General features: G+C 41.2%; 1 protein-coding gene across 3 annotated transcripts in view; it reads right to left on the bottom strand.

Moving 5' to 3' along the window:
- The window catches only part of LOC119647432, a 281,759-nt gene that overhangs the window by 252,898 nt on the left and 5,789 nt on the right, over positions 1-23,072 (bottom strand). For all 3 annotated transcript variants that reach the window (XM_038048343.1, XM_038048340.1, XM_038048341.1), the window contains exon 2: positions 4,558-4,701. In XM_038048343.1, the coding sequence (XP_037904271.1) occupies positions 4,558-4,683 (126 nt within the window). In that variant the 5' untranslated portion in view covers positions 4,684-4,701. The remainder of the gene's footprint in view (positions 1-4,557; positions 4,702-23,072) is intronic.

Here is a 23,072-nt window from a genome sequence, read left to right as displayed (position 1 = left end):
CCACCTTTTCAGCAAAAGTCAAAACTAGTACCGGCTTCGAAAAGTACTAACCGAGACCTTTAATTTGATACCCCACATGACTATATTTGATGAAAAAAAAATTTACACCCCCCTTTTGCATGTATGGGGACCCCCCCCCTTAAATTCGTCGTAAGAGGATGTAACTCACTATATGCCTGAGCGTTCACAGTTCCCACCTTTCTACCAAATTTTGTGTCAATCGCTATAACCGTCTCCGAGAAAAATGCGTGTGACGGACAGACAGACAGACAGACAAACGGACAGACAGACAGACAGTAAACCGATTTTAATAAGGTTTTGTTAAACCTTAAAAACGAATGCCCAACTGGTGGAATGCCGAAATCGAAGAACTTCGTAAAGTTTACCTTAAGGCCAGAAGACACAGCCAACGTAGCAGAAACCGGTCTGAGTCTTAAGAGTAGTACAGCCAATATAAGAAGGCGAGGAAAGAATTGCAAGAAGCCATCTCTAGAAGTAAAACTGAACACTATGCAAGGAAGCGGACTTCGACCCATGGGGAGGTGCATACAAGGCAGTTATGGCAACAATCAAGGAAAAGCGCTCACTGCCGATCACCAACCCTGATTTGCTGCGGGAAATCATTAGCACTCTCTTCCCACAAGTTTCAAGTGAGTCGAACCTTACCCACTGTCCAGGTAGATCCCGGTGAAATTCCCGAGGTAACCACGAAAGAAGTCCTGGAAGCCGCGAAGAAGATTGCCGAAAATAAATCCCCAGGTTTAGGCGGTTCCAAGGTGGTTCGCTGAAATATTTACGACGTGCCCCATAGATGGGATTTTCCCGGAAGAGTGGAGGAAACAGAAGCTTGTGCTAATTCCGAAGCCAAATAAACCTTTGGGTGACCCTTCGTCTTATAGACCTATATGCCTGCTAAACGGCATTGGCAAACTTTTCGAACGGGTGATCTTCAATAGGCTCGTACCAATCATAGAAAAGGAGGGTGGTCTCTCAGACAGCCAGCTCGGATTCCGAAAGGCAAGATCTACTGTCAATGCCATCAGCACGGTGACGTGCTTCCGATTGCGGAAAAAGCAATGGAGGCCAATAAATCTTGCGCGGTAGTTACTTTCGACGTGAGGAATGCCTTTAATACGGCAAAGTGGAGCAAAATAATTGCAGCTTCAGCCAAACTGGGCGCTCCTAAATATCTGGTGCACATAATCATGCAATTTCTCCGGGAGAGGATATTGTGTTACGATTTGGACAATGGACCTAAGACGTATACAACAACCTGCGGAATTCCACAAGGATTAGTCCTGGGTCCTCTCCTGCGGATAATAATGTATGACGGAATTTTAAAGTTGCAACTACCCAAAGGAGTGACAATCATTGGATTCGCAGACGATATCGGAGTAACTATCGTCGCACAAGACATTGATGAGATCGAGGTACTCACAAACGGGGCAATTTTTGAAATCAGGTCTTAGCTAGAGGAAGTTGGTCTGACACTCGCGGAACATAAAACCGAGGTAGTCTTGATTACCAAGCGAAGGAAGCAGACGTCGATAAAGATCAGGATTGGTGAACACATCATACAGTCGCAGTCAACGCTTAAATACCTAGGAGTCATGGTTGACCAAAGACTGAAATCCAAGTTCCATCTTGAAAATTTAGCAACCAAGGCTTCCAGAGTGGCTACATTGTTGGCAAGAATGCTACCAAATATAGGTGGTCCTAGGCAAAGCCGTCAGCTCCTGATCTCGAGCGTTGTTAGCTCCATCTTGCTTTATGCAGCTCCAGTCTGGGCTTCGTCTTTGAAGGTGGAAGCAAACAGAAGAAAAATCGCAGCCCCATACCGATTGAGTGCATTGCGAACGCCATGCGCTTACCGTACAACTTCAGATGAAGCAGCTTCTGTGATGGCAGGCATGATCCCCATCGACATCTTGGCGAACGAGGGTCGACGCCTCTATGATCGATCATATGCAATCGGCGAGTCCTATACCAATCGTCGGCTATTGGCACGAAGTGAATCTATTTTGGAATGACAAAAAAGGTGGGATGATTCACCTAAGGGTCGCTGGACACAGAGGATAATCCCAGATGTTTCTAAATGGATCAAGCGAAGGCACGGTGAGGTTAGTTACCACCTAACTCAATTCCTAAGCTGTCACGGAGGGTACCGTGCATACCTTTATCGCTTCTGGCGTGACGACTCCCCGCATTGCCCGACATGCGTGATGACTCCGGAAGACGCGGAGCATATTGTTTTTAACTGACGCCGAAGCACGGTTGACACCCGAAAATATCGTGGACCACATGCTAGCCTCTGAAACATCTTGGAGGGTGGTGTTAAAATTAATGAAGGCGATCCACAATCTGCTGAGGAGGAAAGTTACAAATAACGATAGAAGCCGCCCTTCATAGCTGATCCTGCCCCGCGATGTAATACCGAATTGGCAATCCCGCGGGGTAAGCGAAGGAGAAGGAGGTGGTTCTAGTGAGTAAAAGTGTCACATAACCGTATGGCAGGAGCCAGCGATAGGTTTTGTTTTGCAAACAAAGCCTTAAAAACATTTCATATTCTGATCCCAACAAAATTCGTATTTGTACCCTTAACTGGATTAAAAAAATGTAACGTAATTTTATTTTTAATAACTTATTGGATGCCCTTTCTGTTTTTTATTGCCAAATAGGGTTATTTGGCATAGATTCAACTATTTTTTGTTTGTTATGAAATTTTTCCCATTCTGTAGACAAAGCGATTTTAAGGTCTTTGCGTTCCTTATGTTATAATATTTTAATTTTTCCTTAAAAATAGACCTTCAATTTTCTATGGGATTAATGTCGGGACTTTGTGGAGCCGTATTCAACCGTTTTCGTAAATTATAAAGCAACCAAAGGCGCGTATTAAGTGCAGTATGTTTTGGATCATTCTCTGGCTGAAATATGTACTTTCTGTGAATGTTCAAATTGCGGGTACTCTCATGCAAATTAGTTTTTAAAATTTGAATGTATTGTTTGGCATTCATTATACCATGGACAAAGTGTAAATTGCCGACACCAGAAGCAGCAAAACATCCCCAGACCATTACGGAACCGCCACCATGTTTGAAAGTCGGTATTGGGTTTTTCATAAGAATTTTTCATTCCTTTCACGCTGTATTCACTCACGCCTGTCAGATATTTTCACATTAAATTTACTCTCGCCTGAAAAAATCACCCTTCTCCAAAAGCGGAAATCTTTTGTCAAGATATTTATTTGCGAAATTTACTCTTTTCTTTCTATTGACGTTACTAATAAATGGTTTGCGAGCAGCAATGTAATTGCGCAAGCCAAATTTCCGCGAGTAATTCCGAACACTCTGCGGAGTTAAATTCCGAATTGATGGCCGATAAGTCCCGCTAATTTCACTCCACTAACAGTGTTATCCAGTCCAGTCCAATTATGCGTCGAATAAAGGATTGCTGTCACCTTGTTAAAACCAGTCTATTTCGATTTCGTATTGTCTTTTGGATTCTGTTGGTCTCTTTGTAAATCGCAGACACTTTGGATGGCAGAATAACTTCTATGGAAAATTTTTCCTATTTCTATTAAGGGTTTGTCGTCGTTGTGGAATTGCACCACTAATTTTCGCTCACTATTAAGCACTTCACCAGATTTCCTACCCATTATAATTCTTTTTTTAAAAAAGGCGTTTTGCAAACAAAACCTTATTAAAATCGGTTCAATGTCTGTTCGTCTGTCTGTCTGCCTGTCTCTCTGTCTATCACAAGCACTTTTCTCAGAAACGGCTATACCGATTGACACGAAATTTGGTGAGAAAGTAGGAACTATATACATAACTTCTAGGTTGAATTTAGGGGTGGGTCCCCATACATGTAAAAGGGGGTGTACAATTTTTGTTCACCGAATGTAGTCATGTGGGGTATGAAATGAAAGGTCTCGATTAGTACTTTTCGAAGCCGGTCTTAGTTTTGAAATTTGTTAAAAAGGCAGAGAGTGGGAGGGGTGGAAACTGATGATTTTTTAACGGACCTATTCTCAGAAACTACCTAACCGAAAAATCTAAAAAAAATTCATGAAGCTGCCTTTATATGGTGTCCAGGCCTCAAAACACCCTCCATATCGATATCTGCTCAAATTAACACCTGAAGCGCCCAGCTTCAGGTTTCCCGACTTGTTTTAACTATGCTTTTCTCGAAATTGCTTATCACACTTTACTTAAAGTTAATAACTGAAATTGTACAGGGTGACACAACAAGTATTGTACTAAAAGCATATTTTAACCGATCGATAGAGTGTACGAATTCGAAGCAAGAGATTCTATTCCTGTTAATGCAATAGTGATCGCAACTAATATTTCGCATTGTTAGACAACAGCAGACACTATAAGCAATAAAATTTGCGTATTTCATTTGACATATTTAGTACTAATTTCGAATAATATCCGAAAAATTTCTAAAATGTGTAGTGTACAAATATGGATTTTGCATAGTGTAGGTATATGTTCTACACAAATGTTCCATCACATAATTACAACATTTTCATTGTTTGCGTTTGCGAGGATTTACCTTAAGTTTACTTTTCTTCCTGCTTCTGTTAGGCATGGATACTTCCGTAAGCTTCAAAAGTTTGGGTCTATTTTGCTGCTTTTGACCCTTCCGGTCGAAGGAGTCTTTAAAGGTTTCTGATGTCATGTCTTATCCACCACCCATCTGTAATATAAAAGGAAATGTTGGTGATAAGTTGCTCACAAGAAGATAGAAATAAATATGCTGTATATGCATATATGGAATATAATCTATCGCTACGTTATCCATAAATATATAACTACGTACGTAAGGATGTTAGTAGGCTAGTTCAAGCAAAAATGAATGTACAGCGTCATGTTACTTCAGACGAAATCTAGGTATATTCCGCTCCACCGGAAAATTCACCTGAAAGTCTATTACCTATCTAAATTTCTTTTGAAGACACATCTCGCTTTGCACGTGGAAACGTTCAGCCTGAATTCGCCTTCATAATTGGTGTTATTCCTTTCTTCGTTTGTAATGTTCTATTTGTTAGATGCCTGTGAATATAGTATACTTCAGAAATGGCAGATTGGTTCATATTATGGACATATTATATGTGAACACACGTGACGCAGTTCGAAGAATTCTTCAAAGCCACAGTAGAAGTAGCCGAAAATGTCAATTCTACATCTATGACACTTCACTTAATATCTGTATATGTAGGTATTGTGTTATGTATAGCGTTATTTCTGCAATCCGGAGAAGATTTCCACTTGGTCTAGGATTCCCGGGGGTCTCACTTTAGAGTAATAGGGAAATAAATTTCACTGTTTAGTGCAAAACAATTTTCCTAAAACGATCATTTGCAAATTGTTGGTAATCCATTTAAGTTCACACATGATATTGCTAACTTTGCCCTAAATTTTGTTATTGTTAAAGAAGTTACAGAAAACCAAAGATTCTATCTTTCAAGAATTTACTATCCTCTCAAATATTGGCTTGAGTAGAAAATCATTTATTTCTCTAAAGAAAATAGGTCGGTCAGTATCATATATACATATATTCCCTTTGTCATTTCCGTTGCCGTATTTTGGTGAACTTCATAATTCCCCAGCCATAGAAAGAGTAATCTAGCGTCTCATCTGAATTCAAATTTACTCTGTGTTTTGAAGAGTGCGAAACAAGGAGGAATTTGACGGCGCGAGGTCACGCGACAGGCAGGACATCCCATTCAAGTTCTAATAATTTTTGTTAGATCACCATATTGTTCTAATGGAGCACACCCCATTTATGATTGACGAGATCCGGGCATTTCAGGAGAAGCGATCAAACTGTCCAATTGCTGAAAGTAATTTTCCGAATTGATCGTTCAGATCTTTGGAAGGGGATCAAAAAAACATCACATCCTTAACTCCCATCACAATGAGGAAGCACCCCAGTGGATTAAATTTAAATTATTTGAAATATTAAAAACTTGTTTTTCCTATTCGCTAGTGTTAATTTATTGGTCTTGCAAATACCGATATTTCGCGAATCACTTGTTCCCTTCATCAATGCTAACAAATCCTGAGAGTCCTGAGACTACACTACCCACCAGCGAATAGGAAAAACAAGTTTATATATCAAATATCCCAGTGGAGCCAAAACGGTACCAACATCATCTGTGCTCAATCAAAGTTTCTTATACAAACAAGTAGGAAACCGGAAACTTGACGCTTCCGTTATGAAAGATTGTGTTGGTCTTTCATGTAATAATATGTGTACCCGAATATTATTACATGAAAGACCAACAAAACCTTTCATAACTGAAGCGTCGAGCTTCCGGTTTCCCACTTATTTGTATAAGAAGTTTTGATGGTTTCATTTATACAATGCAATTTTACGGGTCTAACTTCATTTTAAATAGATATAAATTTTAAAAATATCTTAATATACAATTTTTAATTTTAATTTAGCATACATCGGTATGGAGGATATTTCGGAGCCTTGGTGTCATATAGGGGCATCATCATGTTTTTTTTCAGATTCTCAGATGGCCACTTAATTTAAGTGACCTCTTTATGCCCCTTTCATTCCCCCGTTTCTCAATCGACTTCAAAACTAAGACCTGGTTTAGTACTAATCGAGACCTTTCATTTAATATCCCACATGACTATATTCCGTGAAAAAAGTTTTACACTCCCCTATTGTATATATGGGGACCGCTCCTTATGTTCCACATAGAACGACGTAATTTGCTGCAGACGTGGGCGTTCACAGTTTCCACCGTCTCGCCAACTTTCATGTCGATCGGTATAGCCTTTTCTGAGTAAAGTGCGTGTGACAGAGAAAGAAACAGTAAACCGATTTTAATAAGGTTTTGTTTTCAGCAAACGAGCTGGGGCCTATGAATTTGGATAACAGTCAACGTAATATGCTTCACGGTAGGAATTCAATATTATTAGCAAATGTGAGGAAGTTAACTCTACAACAGATCCAAACAAGTCGGAAAACAGGAAGCTGAAGGCTTCAGGTTCGAAAGGTTTGTGTATTTCTTTTATAAAAAAAAATGTGTGGACATTTGTCCCATTAGTACCTAGTACGTGTATAACCACATATGCATATAGGTGAGAATACCCACTTTCACGTGATACTGTTATTCAAAGTCTTAAATTAGCACAGAAGCGACAACTTTGACCTATTATAACTTTGTCAGTAATATTACGACTTCCACCAAAATTGGTAGGATCATGTTCTATGCCAGAGCCCATATTGCTGCTTCTAAGATGAAGGGGGGTTTTGCAGTCAACTACTAAAAATTATAGTAATATAATTTGATTTAAACCGATACCAGCATGGAGGGTATTTTGGAGCCTAAGCACATGGTGGCAAGGATTTATGTATTTCCAATGTAAGAATGTTTTGCTGTATACTTGTCCCCTAACTGGTAATATTTACATATTTAATGCGTCAAACTATTCACTTTAGCGTGATACAGACATTGACTCTTAGACTGTAGCAAATCTTCACAAAAGAGACAACTTGGAGCTATTTTAACTTTGTTAGTGATATTGCGATTCCCACCAAACTTGGTAGTCTATGATTTATATTACTTCCTATATTAACGCAATATTTCATGATTCTATGATGAAGAAGTTTCTATTATTTTTAAATTCATTAAAACATGGAGAGTATTTTGAGGCCTAGGCACCGTACGGAGGCAGTTTCATGTTTTTTCTTGAACAGACAAACAGCCGAACATACAGACAATAAAACGATTTTAATAAGGTTTTATTTTACAAAAAACTCTAAAAACACTAATAACAAATCAGCGAGGCCCAATACCGCACAAAAGTGACCCATCAGCCCATCTCTTGAGAACCAAGAAGGGAGAAGTTAAGAAGTCAATTGCATGGTGGCAGCTTCTTCTTCAGATTTTTGGATTGGGTAGTTTCTGAGAATGGGTCCGTGGAACAAATAACCACTTTCGACCCCACCTTTCCAACAAATGTGAAAAATAAGATCAGCATCGGAAAATACCCACACATGAAGCCGGAGGTCCTCAACATCAATTTTTTATCCCTCGCCTTCTCCATCACCATTCTTTCTAAAACAAAACAAAACCTTATTAAAATCGGTTCAATGTCTGACTGTCTGTCACACGCACTTTTCTTAGAAACGGCAATACGGATTTTGGTAAGAAGGTGGGAATTGTGACGCCCAGATATACAGCGAATAATATCCTCCTACGTTGGGATTAAGGGGGGTCCTCATACATGCGAAAGGGAAGGGGTAATATTTTTTGTCGAATATAATCATTTGGATATCAAATGAAAGGTCTTGGTTAGTACGATGCCGGTCTTAGTTTTGACATTTGTTGGAAAGAAGGGGAGTGGGCGGGGTCGAAATTGATGATTTCCTTAACGGATTCTCTTCTTCTATACGATGTCCAGGCCTCGAAATACTCTCCATATCGATATCTGCCCAAATTAAACTAATAATAGTATGTTATTGGGGGAAGAAATTGACGAGGAACCCCCCTTAACTTTATCTCCAATCGCTACCGTACTACTACTACCAAAGTTACAATAGTTCAAAGTTGTTTTTACCGTGTAAATTTTCTGCAACCCAAAATACTAAATATCAATATAAGGCTAAAGTGAGTAGTCTGACAGTCTGACAAATGCATATACAAACATTAACCTTGATGGCTGAAGTGCCATAGTCGCTTTGTTCCTGGAATACCTCTGTTGCCGAGTGAAATCGTCTCATAGTTACTGAGAATGTAGTTTTCATTTATCCGTCATAGTCCCTCTCGTATAGTAAACATTGAGAATTATTAAGTCCAGAGAAACCTGATTGACCTGGTAAAATTGTTCTACTAATTAAAAAGGAAAAGCTTTGGTTCGCAAGTTTACGCAAAATCCTTCTTGGTTAGCCTTTGTCCCGTTCAGAAGGGGGACTTGGCTCGTCTTGATCGGTTGCGGTATTTTACTCGGTCAAAGGTCTGATCTGGATGAAGCCTCGGGGGTTTCATCCCCATTCAGAGTATTTAGTCACCGTTGTTTCGAGTGGTGTTTTCCTCGTTTTCGATGGACTTCCAAGTTCAGACCCATCTCAGCAAGTGAGTTCTCGTTAGTGCTGAGTATGTGTTCATACCATCAAATACGCGTTTTTCTCAATTGCTCCACGATCGTTGCAACCGCCTCCCCATTTTGGATGTTACCATGGCGTGTTACGCCACTATTCCAATGCAACATCATCGTCTCTATTACCGCGAGACACTGCGCATTTTCTTTTCATCATCATTAACGGCGCAACAACCGGTATCCGGTCTAGGCCTGGCTCAATAAAGAATATTCTTCCTGATTGACCAGTGCGGTTTGATGTTGGTTGGTTGGTTTTCGTGCTGACGTTGCTACCATATACTTTGTCTTGCCTTCATTGATATGCAGCCCAAGATTTCGCGCCGCCTGCCAACTATTGTCTGACGATATCGACATCATGGGAAGAACCATCCGAGACGTACAAACTGCCTTCATCCGGATCGAGCATTTTCTTTTGTAATAACAATAATAATCGTTGGCGCAACAATCCATATTGGATCAGGGCCTTGAAGTTTATTAGAGCAATTCATTCAAGACCGCAAGGCTACACTACAGTATACTGTAGGAGGCAATATGGTCAGCATTGCGCTCGCCCGAGATTATTACCCCGATTTGAGTCAGGTACTCATTCACAGCTGAGTCGACTGGTATCTGACGTCAAATCACGATACGCATCCCATTGCCACCAGTGAGATTTGAACCGCGACCTTCCGTATGACAACCTTGCGCTCTAACCACTTAGCTATCCGGACACTCTTTTATAATCGTCCAAAACTCAGGGCCATAGAGGACGACAGGGCGAAAGCTACTGCGGTATATTTTGGATTAGAGACGTTCATTGATACGTCGAGTATACAGAAAGACTGCTGTGGAACGCCACTTCATCTTCATAATTTTGAATGGAATAGGTCCCCTCTGCCAAGAAGAATCATAAACCATGTACCTATAATTACACAATGTGTAATAACTGCTGTTTGCTGTTTGGAGAAGTCTAAATAACCGTCCGGGTTGTCTATCGTCAATCACGAATAAAGGGTCAGAAACATTTATGTCCTGCCCTTCCACGGCATCTTCTAATGAAAAGTTAAGGCCATGCCCGTTTCTAATTCTTAAACGTGTTCTTATTGGAAATGCGCGAAATAGCTATAGTTTAATTCGCGATGCTAAGGCACGGCTTCACGGTAAGAAATTATTAGCGTCCAGCGGGTTTAGATATTGCTAACGTTAAAAAAAATAGAGAGTTGAAATAAATCTCGAAGATTTGAGACATCTTCACAAATATCTGAGAAATTTTATAATTTTCTAGGAAACAGATTTCAGCATCAGTTGTTAGTTACGTGATATCCAGCAGGTTGGTCTACTCCAGGTCCTCTCAAAAATATTCCAAAAATTTCTGTCCCAACTGAATCGGGCAGAAATGTTTCCAAATTCAATTAATCAGATGCCTGACGAAATCGAAAGCGAATCAAATGTGTGTTACATTCTAAATAAAAATTCTTCCCTTGGTGAGGTTGACCTCCTTTACCTGGTAAGTCAAAGGTTATAGTTGTCAAATGCTTAAAAAAAACACAAACTTATCTTTGATCGTAACGATCCAGCCCAAATAAGCGGGCAACCCTGACCTTATCGGTGGAAAAAGCCTGAGTTTAGACTCGGATTCTCCGCTTATACAATTGGGAATTATTCCAATTGGGACCCAGTCGTTAACGAGCAAGTGAAAGTAGGTCTCTTCTGTCACTACGCTTGACTCTGGACTCCAATCAACCCTAGCTGCGGTGGTTCTCTGACAATCGCAACTCGTCAACCAAGATGAGCAAAGACAGACTAAACGCCTGATAACGACTAGAGTTAATGACACATCAAGGGAGGGGTAAGTAGTGTGCGGAAACAAAAGTCGTGCATAATATCATCAGTTGCAGCGCACATAGTCGAAAAAGGCCATACCATTCAACAAATCTTGAGCTCTTGCGTCATGCAAACAGATTGACAACCTGGGACCCTTGGGAAAGATTAGATATTTTGAGAGAAGACGCAACGCGGTTATTAAACACAGATTCAGGTAACTGCCCCTCGAAATTAATAAGACTCGCTGCGGTAATTTGCAGGTAATTAGGTTGATAGTTTAAGAATTTTTAAAAGTAATTTAAGTAATTAGTGAATAAGTATAAAAGAACCTTATAATCGTAATTGCTTTCAGTAGCTTTGAACTGATGATTTAAAACCAAAAATTGTAGTTTGGAGGGAGCTACCCCTTGTCTATTAATTTTAGGCTCAAGATATGATCCCAGGGCAGAACATCAAATTCATTACTGGACTTCAGAAAACGACCCAGATGATGGCAGTTTTGATGAGGGAAACTGTCTACTCAGTACGCCAGAGTAGGGTAAAACACACTGCAGGTCGATTAAATTAATTACATTTAAATATAACAGTCTTAAACGCCGAATTTTTCTGCATGCCACACGCGCATCGAACTTGTTGTATATTGCCTCATACGTCATCAGCATCATCAATGGCGCAACAACCGGTATCCGGTCTAGGCTTGCCTTAATACGGAACTCCAGACACCCCGATTTTGCGCCGAGGTCCACCAATTCGATATTCCTACAAGCTGTCTGCGTCCTGACCTACGCCGTCGCTCCATCTCAGGCAGGGTCTGCCTCGTCTTCTTTTTCTACCATAGATATTGCGCTTATAGACTTTCCGGGTGGGATTATCCTCATCCATACGGATCAAGTGACCCGCTCACTGCAACCTGTTGAGCCGGATTTTATCCACAACTAGACGGTCATGGTATCGCTCATAGCTTTCATCATTATGTAGGCTACGGATATTGCCTCATACAAGTCCGTGTAATGAGCCTTATCTGACAGCTCTCTCAATGTGGATGCACGCAATTTTCGGTGCAGACTTAAATACTGGGTGCGGCAGCATAACTTCCTTTTTTAAAATGCGCGCCACTCAGTTAGTTGATGTCATAGCGGAGCGCTAGTAGTCTCGTTCAAGAGGGGATACTGTAAAGTTTTGCCCCGACACGGTTCAGTCGCCATCATGCGTGCCTTTGCCGTTGAGGTTTACTTTTCAAGCGGATGTTCGGTTATTGCAACACAGCGTGCATTTCGGAATCGTTTTAATTTAGCCCCGTTGGCTCCCGTCCCAGACCGCAAATCAATTGTTACATGGGTCACTACATTCAGACAAACTGCAAGTGCGACAAAAGGAAGAATTGGAGTCCCTCGGCCCGTTAGATCACCTGAGAACATAGAAGCAGTGAGAGCGTCAATGTTGCGATCGCCACGGCGTTCTGCGCGCAAACACGCATTTGCCCTTGGACTATCCGATCGTTCTGTGAGAAGAATTCTTCGTGATGATCTTCATTTTCATCCCTATAAGATGCCGATAGTGCAGGAACTTTCAGAACGTGACTTCAATTCTCGGATGAACGCGTGTGAGCTTCTTCTTGATTTCGTTCCCGAGGGTGCTATTGTTTTTTTTAGCGATGAAGCCCATTTTCATTTGTGTGGGTCGGTTAACAAACAAAACATGCGCTACTGGGCTGACACCAACCCTCGAGAATTGCATCAAAAGCCTTTGCATTCACCCAAAGTCACAGTCTGGCGTGCAATTTCCTCAGCTGGAATTATTGGTCCCTGGCTTTTTGAGGAAAATGAGGTTACAGTGGCAGTGAATTCGGACCGGTATGTAAACATGCTACAGAATTTTTTTTTCCCACGCTAGAAAATTTGGATTTGGGGACACTTGGTTCCAACAAGACGGTGCAACAGCACACACTTCAAGAGCATCGATGGCTGTTTTGAGGGAACACTTTCCAGAGCGCCTTATCTCAATTAGAGGCGATTTGGAATGGCCGGCACGCTCTCCCGATCTGTCCTCTTGTGATTTTTTTCTATGGTGTTTTTTGAAATCCCGTGTTTATGTGAACCGTCCAAGAAGCCTACAAGATTTGAAGACCAACATCCAAGAAGAAATTGCCAACATAACACCTGCTAAGCTAACAAGAGTCATGACAAACGCCAGAAATCGGTTTATGCAATGTATGGAGAATGGGGGACGTCACCTAACAGATTTGATCTTTAAAACAATGTAAATAAAAACTTTTGACATGTACCTACATTATAAAAAATAAATAAATATTTTCCGATGCATACAATAGTTTTTATTGAGTTTTGAAAAAAGGAAGTTATGCTGCCGCACCCTGTACATAAAATCTGTTGAAAAATAAATAAAAAGGTGAAACCTAGTGGATCCCGCTCAGCTGTAAGAATAATCATCATCATCATCAACGGCGCAACAGCCGGTATCCGGTCTAGGCCTGCCTTAATAAGGAACTCCAGACATCCCGGTTTTGCGCCGAGGTCCACCAATTCGATATCCCTAAAAGCTGTCTGGCGTCCTGGCCCACGCCATCGCTCCATCTTAGGCAGAGTCTGCCTCGTCTTCTTTTCCTACCATAGATATTGCCCTTATAGGCTTTCCGGGTGGGATCATCTTCATCCATACGGATTAAGTGACCCGCCCACCGTAACCTATTGAGCCGGATTTTATCCACAACCGGACGGTCATGGTATCGCTCATAGATTTCGTCATTGTGTAGGCTACGGAATCGTCCATCCTCATGTAGGGGGCCAAAAATTCTTCGGAGGATTCTTCTCTCGAACGCGGCCAAGAGTTCGCAATTTTTCTTGCTAAGAACCCAAGTTTCCGACGAATATATGAGGACTGGCAAGATCATAGTCTTGTACTGTAAGAGCTTTGACCCTATGGTGAGACGTTTCGAGCGGAACAGTCTTTGTAAGCTGAAGTAGGCTCTGTTGGCTGACAACAACCGTGCGCGGATTTCATCATCGTAGTTGTTATCGGTTGTGATTTTCGACCGTAGATAGGAGAAATTGTCAACGGTCTCAAAGTTGTATTCCCCTATCTTTATTCTTGTTCGTGCTTGTGTTTGACCAGTGCGGTTTGATGTTGTTGGTTGATTCGTCTTCGGTGCTGACGTTGCCACCATGTATTTTGTCTTGCCTTCATTAATGTGCAGCCCAAGATCTCGCCCCAATGGCCGCCTGCTCGATCTGGATGAAGGCAGTTTGAACGTCTCGGGTGGTTCTTCCCATGATGTCGATATCGTCAGCATAGGCCAGTAGTTGGGTGGACTTGAAGAGGATCGTACCTCTTGCATTCACCTCAGCATCACGGATCACCTTCTCGAGGGCCAGGTTAAAGAGGACGCATGATAGCGCATCCCCTTGTCGTAGACCGTTGTTGATGTCGAATGGTCTTGAGAGTGATCCTGCTGCTTTTATCTGGCCTCGCACATTGGTCAGGGTCAGCCTAGTCAGTCTTATTAATTTTGTCGGGATACCGAATTCTCTCATGGCCGTGTACAGTTTTACCCTGGCTATGCTATCATAGGCGGCTTTAAAGTCGATGAACAGATGGTGCAACTGTTGTCCATATTCCAACAGTTTTTCCATCGCCTGCCGCAGAGAGAAAATCTGATCTGTTGCTGATTTGCCTGGAGTGAAGCCTCTTTGGTATGGGCCAATGATGTTCTGGGCGTATGGGGCTATCCGGCCTAGCAAGATAGTGGAGAATATGTTATAGATGGTACTCAGCAACGTGATACCTCTATAATTGCTGCACTGTGTGATATCTCCCTTTTTATGTATGAGACAGATTATGCCTCGCTGCCAATCGTCAGGCATTGATTCGCTGTCCCATACCTTGAGCACAAGTTGATGAACCACTTGGTGTAACTGGTCGCCTCCATATTTAACCAATTCGGCTGTAATTCCATCGGCTCCTGGCGACTTATGATTTATCTAACAATTAACTAACAATTAACAACTAACTATCTAACAATTAACGAATTAGTTGAAAAAATATGTAATTGATATTGCTTTTAATCCCCCCACACATGCTCTTCCAAAAGGTACATAGGCAGGTATTATATTTGGATGAGTATACTTCAAAGAAAATTCGTTAACTTCATCTATGACACGTGTTTGATTCTTGATGAATTAAAGTGTTATGTACATGTCAGTGTAGGTGTATATCTTCTCATAAAAAGAATGTACATATCTCAAGTTAATATATGCATTCATGAGTATGAGTAGTGGCTCGTTATTACCTCAAAGGATGATCGAAAACAATCTAATTCAGTGCACAGATAGCAATACATAACAGTCTATGTGAAAAAAATGGGAAAACATACATATGTATATACATGTAGCCATAAATAGAATAAATTTCACCACAACTCTACCTGGAGCTTGGAAGATGTTGAATAATAAAGCTAGTTGAAGTTCGAAATACATACTGATAATATTGATTATTGAGCGTAAACTTCCTGAGTTTTGAACCCCGGGTTAATCCAACTTGAATTGTTTTTAAGGCAGTGCAGACATCTCTTTTCTATGTTTTTTCTTCAGTATCCTTACACTGTATGTAGATCTCATTTTTCCCCTGCAAGTTTTTACTTGAGTACGAAAGCCATAGGTGTTGCCCACGCTGCATATTTTCAGCTCAACATGAGATCCCCTTCTTAGGTACTTCGGATTCTGTTGTCATTTTGGCTCAGAATATCATATTTTAGGTCAGGATCAACTTTGACGTTCTTGAGTATTTCCGTGTACCACAGATTTTCCTTGATGCAGACGATAATCGCTTCTGGGCGAATTTGCACTCTTGCTATTCTTTTCGCTTTTTTGTAGGTTATGTCTGTCGATGCGATAGGCGAATGCAACTCGTAGAGCCCCTCGACTTTGTGCCTAGTACCGGAAAATCTAAAAAAAAAAGCAATGATGCATCTGCATGAAATCTAAGCTCTAAAGTACATCCCGTTCCGATATCCGCACAAATAAAGTTAATAATGGCATATTACCATGTTTTACTGAGAGCCTAAAATGTGTGCTCCAAAAAATGTAAAAGGTCTCGTTCTCGGAACCGATCCAACTGAAAAATCTGAAAAAATAACAGTGATGCGCCTATATGAAATCTAGGCCTCAAAATACATCCCGCTGCCATATATGTGAAAATAAATTTAATAATGGTATGTTACCATATTTTAGAAATTTACCCGAAGAATTCATTGTAGAAGTACGAAATTTGGTAGCAGTGTAGACAATAATGTAGTACAAAAGCTTGAAGGCACTCTAACTATTATTAAGAAAGTTATAGAAGGTTAAAGTTTTGCATTTCAAGTCAATTTATTGCACACTAAAACGTGTTCTGCTGGGAGCTTATCACTTGCACAGCGTTAAGTGTGATGATAGTGACACTGAAGCACAATCTGACTATGTGGATGCCCTATACTCCACCAAGGAGTGAACAGGAAGCACTACTAAACGTGTATGACGTGATCATCATATAAAGTGACCTTACATATATGAACTGCGGAGTCCATGGGCATATTTTAGTTTTCCTTTTATATATTTTGTTAATTACTTGTATATCAGTATAAATTACTCTAGATAGACATGTATGTATGTTTTTTTTATGAGTGGAGGTGAAATCCTAAGAAGACGCTGCTGCGCCAGGTTGCAGCAGTGTGTGGGATTCTCACCCACTAAAACCACCCCCAGTTATCCACCCATATCCTCGCGCGACCACCGTGAAGTGTTACTTCGCGAGGAGGGCTCTGGTTTATGCCTGCGCTACTATGTCACGCGTCCGTCGCGCTTTCCGAGCTCGTTCCAGTTCCTTCAGCTTCTCCTATATCGCAGTTACTGTTCCGCATATCGCACTCCAGTCTGCTTCGGACCTCAGCACCTCCTCCAAGATATTATGGCGTACGGTAACTGCGTTGAAGGCATCGTTTAACCTCCTTCTTTCATTCGCGATTCTCGGACAGTGGAACATAACATGCTCCGGGTCGTTGGGTGTAGCTTTACATTAGGGACAGTCTGGAGACTCATTCAATCCGAAGCGATGCAAGTACTTCCTGTATCCACCCTGTCTCGTAAGGAACTGCGTTAGGTGGTAATTCAATTCTCCATGCTTGCGCTCGACTCATCTCTCAATACACGGGATCAGTGTATGGGTCTAGCGACCCTTTTCGGAATTATTCCACCGTTGCTGCCATCTCGTGTACAGCTTCTTCTTAGTGGCTTTTAGGAAGCCCGCAGTCACTTCGTACGGATTCAGCCTCCTTCTCCGGTAGAGACAGTGTGCCTCATTCGCCAGAAGATCCAAGGGAATCATTCCCACGATGACACACACTGCCTCACCTGATACCGTTCTATATGCATTGCACACCCTCACCACGATTGGCCGGTATGCCGAACTTACCCTTCTCTGCTACGCGCCCAGACAGGAGCCGCGTATAGTAGGATGGATCTAACCACCCCTGCGATAAGCAGCCGGCGACTAGATTTTGGGCCTCCAATATTTGGCATCATCCTTGCTAGAGATGAACTAGCCTTTGCTGCCTTTTCGCGAGAATAGTCCAGGTGCCCCTTGAAGCTCAGCTTGGCATGTAATGATCGATTTTGAAACGACCTCGTGATTACCAACGCAGTTTTGACAGTGTTGTTTTTCGTGCAATTGATAATAAAGACCGCTTCCGTCTTATCTTCCTCCAGATCCATTTCCACCATTTGGAGCCATGCTTTGATAGCATGAACAGTTTCACTTGCATACAGTTCCACGTCCTGGTGGTCTTGCGCAACTACTACCACTGCCAGGGCGTCTGCAAAACCAATCAATGTTGCCACGCTTGGCACGCGAAGGCCGAGCACTCCGTCATACATTATGTTCCACAGCAGGGACCCTAGTACGGAGCCTTGGGAAGCACCCGCTATCACAATATATCCCTTCGGTCCGTCGTCCGCCTCGTACCAAAGAAGTCTCTCCGAAAGGTAACTCTCGATTATCCGAGCTAAGTAATCAGGGACACTCAGTTTAGCCAGGGTGCCCTTAATCCAACCCCAGTTGGCTGAGTTAAAGGCATTCATAACATCCAGCGTTACCACCGCGCAGTAGTTACCAGCGGCCGATGCCTACCGGGCCAGGTCCACGACCGTTACAATGGCATCAGCCATTGACCGCACTCTACGAAACCCATACTGCCGCTCCGATGGACCATCCATTAGCTCGACGAACGGAAGCAGCCTATTTTACATTACCCTCTCCAACATTTTCCTCATAGTGTCTAACAGACAAATAAGATGATATGAAGAGGGTGCGTCAGGTGCCTCTTCCACTGACAGAGAAACAATTCTTCAACCATGCATGATTCAAATGTACTTATGAACCATGTGGGCCTGGTTTTGCATCGATTCTTGCCTCAAAAATACGTTAAACCTACTGGACGTGTTATTTCCCTTTTCCCCTGGGCTACAGTATAATTTACTGTGAAAGGTATTCACATGGATAATTACATCGTCTTCCGAGCAACTAAAATTCGCAACTTCTTCTCTATCACTAATCAGTTCATCGTCACAATCGCCTTTATTACTCTCGAAGTCAAACTTATCTTCCAGAAATACATGTACTGCGTGGGCATTTAAATTCCGTCACTTTTTTGTTTCAAATTAATGAAAAACAAGTCGGGAAACCGGAAGCTAAACGCTTCAAGTATAAAAGGTTTTGTGTTTCCCTATGTGAGGAATGATAAGTATCTGACAGTTCACTGGGTCCATAGTTAAAAATTCAATTTCCCTCTAATTTTTAAAAAGCCATTTACACAAATAATTTGATCTATAAAGCACTATATTGATAGCAGTCCACCTCATACGCTTCACACAAAAAGCCCAGTATTATTAACGAATGTGAAGAAGACAATCTACAACAGATACAAATAAATCGGAATACCGGAAGCTGGGCGCTTCAGGTATAAAGGGTTTGTATTTATCTTATGTGGGAAACTTCTACGCACTTTTTCCATCTGTATATAACTTCAAAAACCAACATATTCATTCATATTTTTCCAAACTGCAAAATATGCGTACATCATACAGAAATAGATATTATTCTCACCCTAAACAAACTGCCTATTACCTAAAAATATAAATATTTGAGCAAAAAAGCGTTCAAAATGGACCCCACGACTCCAGCTAAGGGTTAAGAGTAGTTTTTCTCATAAAAACAAATGCCCGTAAAGAAACTCTTTTCATTTCTAATTTGTATATTTTTGTTTTAGTATAGGAGTATTTTAGAATATATAAAATATTTTAGAAAGCCTTGCAAAATGAAACAAAAACAAAATGTCCTATTAGATATACATACACATATGAATAAATATTTATGGGCGGGTCTCACTAATAATGCTACAGAAGCTGATGAGTTACCAGTCGATGTTGATCTAAGTAGACGAGGACATGCCTCCAAAATTCTTGCTAAATTTTTGAAAGGATTCGATGGCAAACACACACTTTGTACCTGGACAGCTTTTTACTTTCACCACACTTACGGAATAACTGTTGGATCAAAATTGGCACCGCGAAGCTTAGGGGAAATAGAAGTGGATATCCGGCAGAAGTAGTAACAAGCAAGTTACAACAGGAAGAACGCTTTTCAGGTATACGAATGAAGGAATCTGTTGCTGGAAATGGAGAGAGCATCTCTAGCGAACATGGAGCTAAACTCATAAAAAAAATAATAGAGGCCAGGAAAAGGATACAAGTCGGGATACCGGAAGCCGGGCGCTTCGGGTATAAAAGTTTTGTGTTCATCTTATGTGAGAGAGAGATTTTCCATTCGTGCATAGCTAAGAATACAAAATATTCCGTCATATTTTTCCAAACCCCAAGATACACATCAACGATATAAATACTGTGTTCACCCTTAATAAACAAACATTCTCTATTATCGCATGACGATGCGTACCTAAATCGATGTAACGCATTTTCACGCATTTCCGCTTTACTCCATGCACAAAAGCATACAAGTATATGTTAGGTACGCAAATTAAAATCCACTGGTAACTGGAACACATATGTCTATTATATTGGTTACTATCCGCAAGCTTTATTAGCATATACATACACATGTCTACTGGAATAATTGACACTGATATGCGAATAACTAAAAAAAGTCAAAAAAGGAAAAGTTAAACGTTCACATCAACCCAGCCGTTCATATAAGTTCACTTTATATGATGATGAAGTCTTGGGAGCCATAAATTTACCTGAAATGTTGAATATATAATATATATAATTCTGTTAATAATAGTCGGATTGCCTTCAAACTTTTCAAGATTATCTCCAATATGAACTTAAGGCTTTCCAGTAGATTTTCAAAAGAAGGTAATATGCTATTATTAACTTTAGTTGTGGATATAACGGAATGGGATGTATTTTGAGGCCTAGATTTGATATAGTAGCATCACTGTGATTTTTTCAGATTTTTCGGTTGGTTAGGTTCTGAGAACGACATCTGTTTCACTTTTTGGGGCACACATTTTGTGCTCTATCTCCCCTATGTTTCACCCAATAGCAATTTCGAAAAGTACTAATTGAGCCCTTTCATTTAATACCCAGCATGGGAAAAGAAAGTTTACACCTTCCTTTCGCATGTATGGGGAGCACCCTTAAAATTCAAAACAAAATGAAGCCACTCGCTATAAATAAAGGGAGACACAGAACACATGTTCTCCTCAGATATCGTAACAATGGGTTCAGTCGTTTCTGAGTAAATTGGGGGTGACAGACACACAGACGAACAGACAGACATTGGACCGATTTTAATAAGTTTTGTGTTTACACAATATCCATATATTACTTTCACATTTTCAAGTGATATTGACATCCAAAATTCTGAATTTGCCAAGAAGCGACAACTTTGACCTATTATAACTGCGTTAGTAATAGATCACACTATTTGAAATAATAAAAACTTGTTGTTTCTTTTTCGTTAGTATGAATGTTTATTCTTGCAAATACCGATATTTCGGGAACCACTTGTTCCCTTCATCAGTGCTAACAAATTTGCTCATCTGTAGCCATTAAGTTTATATTTATACTAGTCTAAATCTATACTATATAGTATGATATTACAATTACTCTAATTTAAGAAAAACTTATGTCTAGGTCCTGTAAAAGAATAATAAATAGAATAAATATTTAATTTCCTTATAATATGTAATTAAGAAGATAAGGAAAAACACCTAGTTCTTTTTTCAACTAATATTAGTATATTACTATGATTTTTAGTAACTGACTACAAAACAACTCTTCGGTTTATCCTAGAATCATGAAATTGCCGCAATGTAGGCTATCACATAGAGCATGATTCAACAAAGTACTAACAAAGTTGAATGTCAGTATCACCCCAAATTGGATATTTCCAACTAATATCATCATCATCATCATCAACGGCGCAACAACCGGTATCCGGTCTAGGCCTGCCTTAATAAGGAACTCCAGACATCCCGGTTTTGCGCCGAGGTCCACCAATTCGATATCCCTAAAAGCTGTCTGGCGTCCTGACCCACGCCATCGCTCCATCTTAGGCAGGGTCTGCCTCGGCTTCGTTTTCTACCATAGATATTGCCCTTATAGACTTTCCGGGTGGGATCATCCTCATCCATACGGATTAAGTGACCCGCTCACCGTAACCTATTGAGCCGGATTTTATCCACAACCGGACGGTCATGGTATCGCTCATAGATTTCGCCGTTATGTAGGCTACGGAATCGTCCATCCTCATGTAGGGGGCCAAAAATTCTTCGGAGGATTCTTCTCTCGAACGCGGCCAAGAGTTCGCAATTTTTCTTGCTAAGAACCCAAGTTCCCGAGGAATACATGAGGACTGGCAAGATCATAGTCTTGTACAGTAAGAGCTTTGACCCTATGGTGAGACGTTTCGAGCGGAACAGTCTTTGTAAGCTGAAATAGGCTCTGTTGGCTGACAACAACCGTACGCGGATTTCATCATCGTAGTTGTTATCGGTTGTGATTTTCGACCGTAGATAGGAGAAATTGTCAACGGTCTCAAAGTTGTATTCTCCTATCCTTATTCTTCTTCGTGTTTGTGTTTGACCAGTGCGGTTTGATGTTGTTGGTTGATTCGTCTTCGGTGCTGACGTTGCCACCATATATTTTGTCTTGCCTTCATTGATGTGCAGCCCAAGATCTCGCCCCAATGGCCGCCTGCTCGATCTGGATGAAGGCAGTTTGTACATCTCGGGTGGTTCTTCCCATGATGTCGATATCGTCAGCATAGGCCAGTAGTTGGGTGGACTTGAAGAGGATCGTACCTCTTGCATTTACCTCAGCATCACGGATCACTTTCTCGAGGGCCAGGTTAAAGAGGACGCATGATAGGGCATCCCCTTGTCGTAGACCGTTGTTGATGTCGAATGGTCTTGAGAGTGATCCTGCTGCTTTTATCTGGCCTTGCACATTGGTCAGGGTCAGCCTAGTCAGTCTTATTAATTTCGTCGGGATACCGAATTCTCTCATGGCCGTGTATAGTTTTACCCTGGCTATGCTATCATAGGCGGCTTTAAAGTCGATGAACAGATGGTGCAACTGTTGTCCATATTCCAACAGTTTTTCCATCGCTTGCCGCAAAGAGAAAATCTGATCTGTCGCTGATTTGCCTGGAGTGAAGCCTCTTTGGTATGGGCCAATGATGTTCTGGGCGTATGGGGCTATCCGGCCTAGCAAGATAGTGGAGAATATCTTATAGATGGTACTCAGCAACGTGATACCTCTATAATTGCTGCACTGTGTGATATCTCCCTTTTTATGTATGAGACAAATAATGCCTCGTTGCCAATCGTCAGGCATTGATTTGCTGTCCCATACCTTGAGCACAAGTTGATGAACCACTTGGTGTGTCCTGTCCGAGGCTCCTGTTGTGGCTTCGTAACAAGTTGTTTTCCGAGTAGGGTTGTCAGCCCTACCCAACCCCCAACCTGGAGGACCAGTTGGTACAATTTGTCACGTTTTTAGGCGCGGGAGACTCGCCTTCATCCTTCTCCGTCTGCAGCTTTTCGTTAAGAAAGAGCTCCCAGCGGTCACC

This window comes from Hermetia illucens, chromosome 2, assembly GCF_905115235.1.
Source record: "Hermetia illucens chromosome 2, iHerIll2.2.curated.20191125, whole genome shotgun sequence".
Taxonomy (NCBI): Eukaryota; Metazoa; Arthropoda; class Insecta; order Diptera; family Stratiomyidae; genus Hermetia; species Hermetia illucens.
This window is presented reverse-complemented; position numbering and strand designations above follow the sequence as displayed.